The 11,066-nt window shown below is 34.9% G+C and overlaps 1 protein-coding gene across 1 annotated transcript; it reads right to left on the bottom strand.

Annotated features, from left to right (window-relative positions):
• Positions 1–315: 315 nt before the first annotated feature.
• On the bottom strand, positions 316–2,413 carry LOC131017781 (F-box/kelch-repeat protein At3g23880-like). The gene is made up of 2 exons (XM_057946503.1): positions 1,219–2,413; positions 316–841 (listed from the first exon to the last, which is right to left on the bottom strand). Exon 1 carries the CDS (start codon positions 2,383–2,385, stop codon positions 1,240–1,242), a length of 1,146 nt encoding a protein of 381 aa, XP_057802486.1. The 5' UTR covers positions 2,386–2,413; the 3' UTR covers positions 316–841; positions 1,219–1,239.
• Between the last annotated feature and the right edge of the window lie 8,653 nt (positions 2,414–11,066).

Below are 11,066 nucleotides of genomic sequence, written 5' to 3'. Positions count from 1 at the left end.
TAAACATTGGATACAATAACTCCTCTATAAAATTCAAAGTATTCAAACAAGAACAAAATAACCGGCACATCAAGTAGGCAATATATATATATATATATATATATATATATATATGAAACTCAAGTTAACGAAAACAAACAAGAATACAAGTCTCTAATTTCATCAATCATCTAATTCATGACATTTACTATAACAAGAATACAAGTATCTAATTCCATCAATCATTTACTTCATGACATATACTATAACAAGCATGATATATTAAGAATATTATTCAAATGCACGAGTGTAAAATTCCAGAAGAAACACAATCTATGATAAACCATAAGAAATCCAGAATATTAACTATGCATAACAAGACATGACAAAACTTTCAACATAAATCCAGAATATTAGCTATGAATCCACTCACTATCATGTTCTAATACGTTGTATCATAAATCCTTTGGCGAGACTAAACTTTCAACATAGACATGACATGACAAAGAAAAGAAACTCTCGAGGTTACAGAACACATTATCCCGACAACCATAGACAAAAACAATGGATCCAAAATTTACCAAAATATCTCCATTTAGACCTTTCACCAATGGTGGTTGAAGAAGCCCAAGAAGATGAGAAAGATTCACCACTTTCTCCCAAGACTGCTTCATAACCCAAACTCGATAACCTCTTTCATAATAATTAATAAAACATAGCACACAAAGGAAACCACCAAGCACACCAACAAAGCCGTACTTCTCTTGATCAAAGGGAAGCTCAATATTTCCAAACACCTCACTCTTCAAGTCCAAGAAAATAATAACTTTATCATGTCCGTCCTTCCAGTAAAGCTTCCCACCTGCAAACACCCCCCTTCTCAAATATGGAAGGAAATATGGGCAGAGCTCAATTGTTTTCCATGATTTTGTCCTTGTATTATAAATTCACCAACGCTGAAGTTATAATCAACCACATTCACAAACACCTTGTACCCGACCAAATCCGTAATTATCAAAAGAGTCGAGATTAGAAAAAAATTCTGGCAGTTTCTTGGAGATTATTCTAGTGGATGGGTTCCATAAGTGAAATATATTTTCATCATTGAGAATGTAGAGCAGCCCATTACAGCACCCCAAGATTAGAAATCACATCAATGTACTAGTATTCATTGGATAAGCTAAAGGAGATAAAGGGATTGTATTCCTTTATCATCAAAAAAGCTATGAAACCACTCACAATCATGTTCTAAGACTTGTTTCATAAATCTTCTGGCCAGACTAAACTTTCAACATAGACATCATGTGAACTTGAATCGACACAATCCCCGTGGCTGCTGAACCCAGTATCCTCACAACAGGAACAATACTTGAGGTTGCGGAACACATTATCCCGACAATCATAGACCACCACAATGGATCCACAATTTACCAAAATCTCTCCATTTAGACCTTTCACCAATGGTGGTTGAAGAAGCTCAAGAAGGTGAGAAAGAGTCACCACTTCCTCCCAAGACTCGTTCATAACCCAAACTCGATAGCCTCTAATTTGATAATTAAAACATAGCACACAAACGAAACCACCAAGCACACCCACGTCAATGGCGTACTTCTCTCGATCAATCTCTCCATACATCTTCTCTTGATCAGAGGGAATTTCAATCCTTCCAAACACCTCACTCTTCAAGTCCAAGAAAATAATAACTTCATCATCGTCGTACATCCAGTAAAGCTTCCCACCTCCAAACAGCCCCCCCCTGCTAAATGGAATGAAATATGGGCAGAGCTCAATTGTTTTCCATGATTTTGTCCTTGTACTATAAATTTCACCAACGCTGGAGTGACATTCAACCACATTCACAAACACCTTGTACTCATCACTCGATTCAACCCAACCGAATCCAAAATTATCAAAATCGTTGAGATCATTAACAATTGAAATTTCTGGCAGTTTCTTGGAGATTATTCTAGTGGATGGGTTCCACAAGTGAAATATATTCTCATCATTGACAATGCAGAGCAGCCCATTACAGCTCCCCACAATGTCATATCCCATTGGCAATGTAGTATTCCTTGGATAAGCTAAACGAGAAAATAATGTAGTATTCGTTGGATAAGCTAAAGGAGAAAAAGGGATAGTATTTATTGGTCCGCTCAAAACCGACAGCAGAGTACATTGCTTAGGCCATTCAACCAAATTCGTCTCTACAATGAACCTTTGTTGGGTGAAAGATGGGTTTTTCATCGAATTTTGGTGGTGTTTTTTTATGAATCTTTCGGTGCCAATTAAAGAGCGCCATGATTTCGAAACGCACCTGAGTCTCAACAGTGATTTCACGGGCAGTCTTGGCAGTATTTCTCCAATGATTTCTTCCGGAAGATGGAGAGATTGGCTTTCGATCTCCATACCCAATATGTTTCTGAGGGCTAAGAAGAAAAAAATAGGAAAGGGTATCTTTTTGTGGCATTCTACCAATTACTAATATTAATTGAGGACAATGTATTAGAGCGGAAAGAAAAAAGAAGAGAGATAAAAGAAGTTATGAAAATGAAAGCATAAATAGAAAATAAAAGAAATAAGAGAGAGAGAGAGAGAGAGAAAAAAAAAAAAAAGAGAGAGAGATGATATATCTTGATTCGTGATCCATGGGCATAGGGGACAATTTTTGAGAAATTCAACTGTATACTTAATTTAAGATAAACGAGATATATATTAGTAATTCGAAAGGAAATGTTGGCATATACTATAAATCAACCAAGAGTAGTTTCATAAAATCACTTAATAGTTCCAGGAATTACTGCAAGGCAGTGGCACAGAGATGAATTACTAGCGTTAATATATCATTAAAAAATAAGTAACAACGAGATCTGCAATTAATAACCAGTAATCATTATTATTTTCAGCAGCCTTGTTCAATTCCTTGATGCGAGATTGAGATAATAGCTGCTGCCTTATGGATGTTACATCCACTAGTCTTCGTGGAAGCTGGCAACAGAAAAGAGATAAACAAGTAAGCATGACACTTATTCGAGATTTCAGAAAAGAATGTAAATTAAGTAGCTAAACTGTTGAGGATCTAAAACATACTTTCCTTCAGTTGTCACGCATCATGATATTAGAAGATAGACACAATAAGCTGGGGAACTGCAAGAAGCTGAAGAACTAAGAAACGGCGTGAAGGAGCCATTTAAGTTGTGGGCTTAAATGTAGTATTTATATGGGCTATGGAGAGTTATTTGGGCCAACGTTAAGTCTGGAGAGTAATACGCTCTAGGGGTGCCGACTTCAGGGGTGAATTTGTAATTTAGCCCTTAAATATAATTAGGGTTACAAATTAGTTGGGGGCAATTACCCCTTATTTTCATCGATTAGATAAAATAACTGATCTCAATATTAGTTGATATACGCAAAAGCATTCAACCCACGAATAAGTTTAACTAGACATTTTTGAGTATGTCATAATTCTTTATTATATTTTCACAAATTTTAGTGTGATGATTTTAACGAGGCTCGACCCGACAGTGTTGATGAGAATTTTGGTATTCTTTCGGTTTTATATTTATGAGTCCATCACCTTTCGGCTTATTCTTGCCTTGTCCTTTTTGAATTCAGACCACCAATTTTTTTTATTTAGCGATTGGGCCCTTGTAGATCACTTTGGGCCTATTCAATCATTATCGGCCCCAAACAAGTGACCTCTAATCCTCTCCGAACACTGAATAATGATCATATGTTTTTATTTTTTATTTTTAAAAAAACCTAGTTTTCTGCGCCGCCAAAAAATTTCCTCCCGCCCGCCGCCCTCGCTCTCCGTCGTCGCGTCGAGCCGCTGCCGGAAAACAGTTAAAAGGTATGATTTCTACAATAGCAGACCATAAAATCATGATTTCAGCAGAACTTTTAAAAATTCTACGTCAAAGGATTTCGAAATATATACTCCCTCCGTCCACGAAAGAACTTCCTATTTTTCTATTTCGGGACGTCCACGAAAGAACTTCCTACTTTTTCCTATTTTGGGACAATACCCCACCAAAGACAATTCTCACCACTCAAATAACATTAATTAAAACAACACAATAAATTATTAATACTTTTTCACAATTCCCAATACACTTTACAACATTTTCTTCACTCTCAATACACTATACAACATTTTATTAAAACCCGTGCCACTCCCTCCTAGGAAGTTCTTTCATGGACGGAGGGAGTATCTTTTTTTGGAGAAAGATTTCGAAATATTTTATAATCCTAAAGTTTCCATTGATCAACTCTAAGTTTTGATGATTCGTTTTTTTTTTTTATGATTGCAGCGCTGCCAACAGAGTGCAAGCTACCGAGCAGCAATGAGTGCATGGCGGAGAGAGCCAAGCCAGCATTGCCACGATTAAGCTCGGCAGAAATAATCAACCGGCAGTCCGAAGCAGTCACAATGCCGCCGCTGCGGCGCTCCTCCGAGATCAAACGCCAGAAGCTCATCGTGGAGAAGCTCCGACCGACGCCAGCTTGACTGTCTGTCTGGAAATGGGAGAAGCAAAATTGAAGTGGTGCTTGGTCTTGGCGGGAAAGAGGAAGCAGAAGTAGGAAGCAGAGGAACCAAGACCCAGATCTGAAACTCACGTTGATATATATTTAATGGATAGATAGACTAGTAATCTATCATATAGCTGAGTCCGTAACTTGTGTGTATTTAAAGCACAAGGTCGTGGGATCAATCTATCGCATTTGAATTTGGATTTGCTCAGGAGTAGCCATTGTATCTGTCTCAACTTGATTGTTCTGTTTCTTTAGATTGCGCAAGGTCTTGTTGATTCCAGGGTCAAACTCAAAGAGAGGAGTTCCGCGAGATCGTGTGTTCATACGCAACCTACAGAAACACAACTTTTAACAGTCAGAAAAAAATAAAAACAAATAAAACATGTAGTACTATAAAGTCCTATTGGAAATATTAAAGCAACTTCTTAACAGTCCCCGGCAACGACGTCAAAAAGTTGATCACTAATTTCTTAGCAACAAAAACTACAACTAACACAGGCAATTGTAGCAAGTAAAAAGTAACCGAGTATCGTATCCACAGGGACCGAAAAACCGAAATTACTCTATCTATCTTCTAAACAAACTTAAATAGTAGACATGCAAACGAAAGTAGAGATTGATTTACTTGAACTAAAACACAAATAGCAATAAATAAAAGCACGTAGACGAATTCAAATATGAAAGACAACTGATCCTAGGGTAGTAAGTTCATTAATTAAATCTACGCAATTAATCTATTAATCCTATGTACCAGTTTAATCCAGTTATGATGAGAGATCACTTTATTAATCAATTACTCTCGCTAGAGCAGCAACGATCGTAGATTAGTAAATTATCTATCTCCGTTAGGTCTCAAGAAAATCTACTAACTCCCAATAGCTCCTAAGAATAGCTCCCTATGATCCACCTATCTCCATTAGGTCTCAAGGTTAAAATCATATCATACATTCCTGAATCCGCTAAACAGTTATCTCCGCTAGGTCTCAAACCGAATAGTTAAACATGCAAACTATTGATCAGATAATTCACAAGAAATTAAGCACCAGGAATTATGAATCATAAACTGGAAGGCACAAAGGTATCAACAAATAAATCACATAAATTCAATCAACTATTTACAAACTCTAGAATCAGCTAAAGGAAACTAGCCAGACATACTGAAATAACACATAAACATAATTAAAAAGAAAGCAATTGTAAAAACTAAATTATATAAAAACCAAATAAGAATGATTGTAGCAACTTGAATCTTCAATCTTGATCCAAGCCATGAAAAACTGGAAAACTAAAATATTCTAAAGCTATAAAACTAAAATATGAATGCTCGGGGTCTTTCTTATGTAGATACGTCAAAAGAGGACCTATTTATAGTTTTCAGATTTCCTTCAATCACCATGGAAGTTGCCATGCAAAGTAGAATTCTAAAGGAAATAGAATCGTGTAAAATAAGGCAACTCTCCAGCTGGAAGCGCGCTCCGGAAAACACTCCTACTCTTGCCGAATTCGCAGCTCTCGCCAGAGGAATGGCTACATACTCGAACTCTGGAAACTCGGCTCTGGAAAGGTCGTCTCTGCCCTGGCGTTGCGCGCTATGGAAAGTCCAGAGAAATGGCTGGCGCCAGAGAAATGGATCGCCAGAGAAATGGATGGCCAGAGAAATGGATCACGCCAGAGAAATGGGTCACGCCAGAGAAATGGATGATTTCTCTGCTCTGACTATGATTTCTCTGCTCTGGCTATGATTTCTCTGGTGATGATTTCTCTTCTCTGGCTATGATTTCTCTGGTGATTGGTTTCTCTGCTCTGGTAGAGGTGTGGTGATTTCTCTGCTCTTCCAGAGGAATGATGATTTCTCTGCTCTGACTATGCCACAGGAATGTTGATTTCTCTGGTGATGACTTCGCTACTATGGAGATTGATTTCTCTGACTTTTGATTCCTCTTACTAGTGACTCCTCTGGCTATTGGCTCCTCTGGTATGATATGTTGATTTCTCTGGCGATTGGTTTCTCTGCTCTGGCTTTCGACTTCGCTGCTCTGTCTGACTTCGCTGCTCTGGCTGACTTCGCTGCTCTGGGCTTTGATTTCTCTGACGATTGCATCTGCTCTGCTCTGCTAGAGGAATGGTGATTTCTCTGATCTTCCAGAGGAATGATGATTTCTCTGCTCTGGAGACCAGAACACCTAGAAAACGCCAAATTCATCCAAAATTCTCCAAAATTGCATTCTTCCATCTCGAAAGCCTAAATCTCCTGCAAAGCATAAAATACACCATAAAACGCACCAACTTCCAGAAGATTATCTTAAAATACGCACATACAAACCCTTAAAAATAGAGCAATTTAAGCATAAATCAGAGATTCTAATAATCGAATTAATTAATTAATGAGATTAGATTTGGTACATATTTCTTAAATGGCATATAGAAAAGGATAAATATTCGATTTTGTATGATTATATTAGCGTTTTAATAAAAATATTACTCATTCCAATTCAAATTATAGGGCGTTTTAGTGTTTATCATTAGTTTTAAATTATAGATCGTTTTGGCATAATATATCCAAATTAACCTCGTTTATTTAAGGCGCATTTATTGAATATTAGAGGATACAAGCTGATTTATTTTGAATATATTCACTGTTTTTTGTGTTTTAATATTAATTAATTATCATTAATTAGGGTTAAAAAATTATCATTAGTGCATACAAGTATTCGTCGTTTCAGAGTTTGATTATTTGTGTCCCGAGAAAAAATTTCGACATCTGAGTACTGACGTGCAATGTCGGAATTTCACATTCGCAAACTTATGTGACATATTTTATTGGTACTGTGAATATGTCATGTAAGTTGCGAATATGGAATTCTGACATTCCACATCAGCACTTATAAGTTGCCGGAAATTTATTTCGGGACACAAGTAACCAAACTTTAAAACGATAAGTAGGTATTTGTATACACTTATCCTTAAATTGTGATATTTTTATGCGATGGGATAAACTCGAATGTTTACCCTAAAAAATAATGAAAAATACTAAAACGACTTATATAGAAAATGACAACTATAGCAAAACTTTTCAATATTTATATATTTATGCAACTATTATTTTCTATAAATACCGCAATAATAAATCTATGCAACCACATTGTGGTCACGCACAACTTAGTTTAGTAGAGAAAATTTTAATTTAATTTTTTTTAATAAAAATAGGATTTAGTTATTTTATTGTATTCTCTACATTGCGGTTATTTTTTTGTATTTTTTGTTTTGCATATTTTATTTTTAATAAAATTACAAAAAATTATAAAAATAAAGAAAATATATACAATAAAATAACTAAATTTTATTTTTATTATAAAAAATAAATTAATCTTTTTTTTTTTAATTATTTAAGTAATTTATGATTGACCACAATATATATAACTACTTATTTAACATCACTCATACCGCAAACCCGGGAATCTGACCTCAAGTAGGACAATATTATGGATGGACATTCGATATCATAAATGATATCGTTATTGATAGGGATGTCAATGTAGCCCGAAACCCGTGGGCCGACCCGAATAACCCGACAAAATTAGAGGGTTAGGGTTGAAAAATCGCAACCCGAAAAAACCTCCAGCCCGATTAGCCCGCACCCGACTAAGTCGGAACCCGATAGGGCTAGCCCGAAAACCCGATGGGCTGGCCCGGTGGGCTGACGGAATTGTGACTGATGCATCCAGTTACAACTTCTGCTATGTTTAGATCTATGGTATTTGTTTAAATATATACATGTAGCCTTATTATAAAAAGTGAAATTAATTAGTTAGAATATATGTGTGTGTGTGTGTGCAATCTCATTAAAAAAAGTGAAATTAATTACGGATTTTTTTTGTAGAAATTGATTATTAGTATCTCATTAGTTAGAAATTAATTATTAGTATCTCATTTTAAAGTGATACCAATTTTTTTTTTTCTGTCAATGAGACGTGCATGACAAATTCACCAATTATTCAGTAATAATCCACATTGATTCTAGTGCATTGATACATGTTAAATTTTACTATCTCATTTTAATATAATTTTGTTTATGTAATCTTGAATATCTTATATTTTTGCATTTCATGCTTTGCTATATAATTTATATCTTTAATATCTATGTATATTTTATACATTATACATTAGATCATTAGGAATAATAAAATACAAATGATAATTTTATTTTTACGCCTTTAACCTGATTAGCCCGATGGGCTAGCCCGAAACCCGAAAGTTTAGGGTTAAGGTTGAAGATTTACAACCCGAAAAAATCTTCAACCCGATTAGCCCGCACCCGATTAACCCGGAACCCGATAGGGCTAGCCCGAAAACCTGGTGGGCTGGCCCGATTGACATCCCTAGTTATTGATAATAAAGCAATGACTAGTCGGTAAAATTGAATTATCTAACATAAATTTCTGCGTGCACTCATCCAACCTTTTCAGCTCAATTAAATGATTAAATAGGTAGGATTAATGAATCTTTATATGGAATGTAATAGTTAATTAATTAATAAATGATGGATTATATATGATAAATTTTGAAATGATGAAATTTTAGATATGCTACATAGGCTAAGGCCTAATCCTATCCTATTATAAAGAGGATATCGTTATTGATAATAAAGCAATGACTAGTCGGTAAAATTGAATTATTTAACATAAATTTCAGTGTGCAAATAGTCAGCAAAACCTTCTTTGTGTTGGAATTCAATATTTGAGTTCAAGAGTCGGTGCATTTTATGTCAAATGTAGCATTTACAAGCACGAAAACAGCGGTTCGCGCCACACTATATGTCTTACATTAATTTTACGAGCGACGCTTAGGTAGCCACATTGTGATCATTTACAAATCATTTAAATAAATAAAAAATTTAATTATTTTATTATATTCTTTATATTGTAATTATTTTTATTATGTTTTTGTATTTTTTTTTTATTTTTGTTAAAAAATAAAATATGCAATAAAAAATAAATATAAAATAATTAATTTCTATTTTTATTTTAAAAACTAAATTAAATTTAATCTATTAAATTAAATTATGGGTGGCCACAGTGTGGCTGCATAGATTTATTGTAATTTTACAGAATATGAAACGCGTTAATATTGAAGCCAATTACTTACGCATCCAAGACATGTGTGTGTTACCCATTTTCTTTGCATTGCTGAAATTTGAATATTTTCCAATTAGTGTGTAACCCGTCAAAATTCGACCGGGATTATTTGATGTTATAGTTTGTATATATAAAAAAAGTGAACATTATTTGATAATATATTTATAAATGATAAATATTATTCGTTAAAATAAGTGTTAACATGACATAGGTCGACGTTACATATCAAACTAAAATGAACCCTAGTATGACGTCCTAGCAAAACATATAGTATTCAAAAAATGCGAAATGAACTTAAAAAATAATGCATTATAATGTAAGAATTGTGTGACAAAGAAAAAAAAAAGGTAGATAACAATTCTCATTGAAACAACTAATAAAAATATGAGTAAAATTTTGAAATAGCCAAAATGAATCATAAAACACAAATTATGGTCACTCATTGAAAAAACATAAATTTTGGCCATTTTTATAGCTTTGGGACGTTTTTGCCCTTAATTGGGCGGACTGGGTAGGGTCAGGAGCGCGGGTCGCTTGCCGGGTAGGATCAGGCACACGGGTGGAGTTAGGCACTTATGGCACTATTAGTGCCATAAGTGCCAAGATTTTACTTGGTTTTATTTTGGATTTCCGTTGGCACTTATGGCACTAATAGTGCCATAAGTGCCAAAATGACTATTTTACTTGGTTTTATTTTGGATTTCCGTGGCACTTATGGTACTAATAGTGCCATAAGTGCCATACGTGCAGTACAAATACAGAAACAACAACATCATTTAAACTCTAAATGGAACATCTAAACCCCAAATGGATAATCTAAACCCTAAATGGAATATCTAAACCCTAAATAAAACCAAAGTAAAATCTTGGCACTTATGGCACTAATAGTGCCATAAGTGCCTAACCCGACCCGCGTGCCTGATCCTACCCGGCAAGCGACCCGCGCTCCTGACCCTACCCAGTCCGCCCAATTAAGGGCAAAAACGTCCCAAAGCTATAAAAATGGCCAAATTTTATGTTTTTTTAAATGGTGGACAAAATTTGATATTGTATGTTGAAAAAGGGCCATTAGGCACTATTGTTTCTAAAAATATCACATAAAATAAATATTGTCTAAACAACACTAAACACTAGCTACTCGTCCTCTTCCTCTTCCTCTATTTGTTTGTAACAATGTCTTTAAATTATTTCCATATACATATTATTTCAACACTACTAAGAAGTATTATAGATATTTAATGCTTTTTGTTTGCTTCTTAGTTGGCAGGAGGCAACTTATTTTAAGAATTCAGAGTGAACCAATAAAGGCAAGGCTTGGATCCATTTCTAGTAAAACATATTTTGGCTGCTTCTTTCTACTGAAATACGTACGCCAATGGTCTAGGGTTTTAGGTTTTGGAGGTACATACCAAATGAGTT

The sequence above is a fragment of the Salvia miltiorrhiza genome, chromosome 3 (assembly GCF_028751815.1).
Source record: "Salvia miltiorrhiza cultivar Shanhuang (shh) chromosome 3, IMPLAD_Smil_shh, whole genome shotgun sequence".
NCBI classification, from domain to species: Eukaryota; Viridiplantae; Streptophyta; class Magnoliopsida; order Lamiales; family Lamiaceae; genus Salvia; species Salvia miltiorrhiza.
The sequence above is the reverse complement of the archived record's forward strand: the minus strand, read 5'-3'. Positions and strand labels throughout refer to the sequence as shown.

Coding starts and splice junctions, on each gene's coding strand:
- LOC131017781 (XM_057946503.1), bottom strand. CDS start 2,385: ATGGAGATCGAAAGCCAATCTCTCCATCTTCCGGAAGAAATCATTGGA.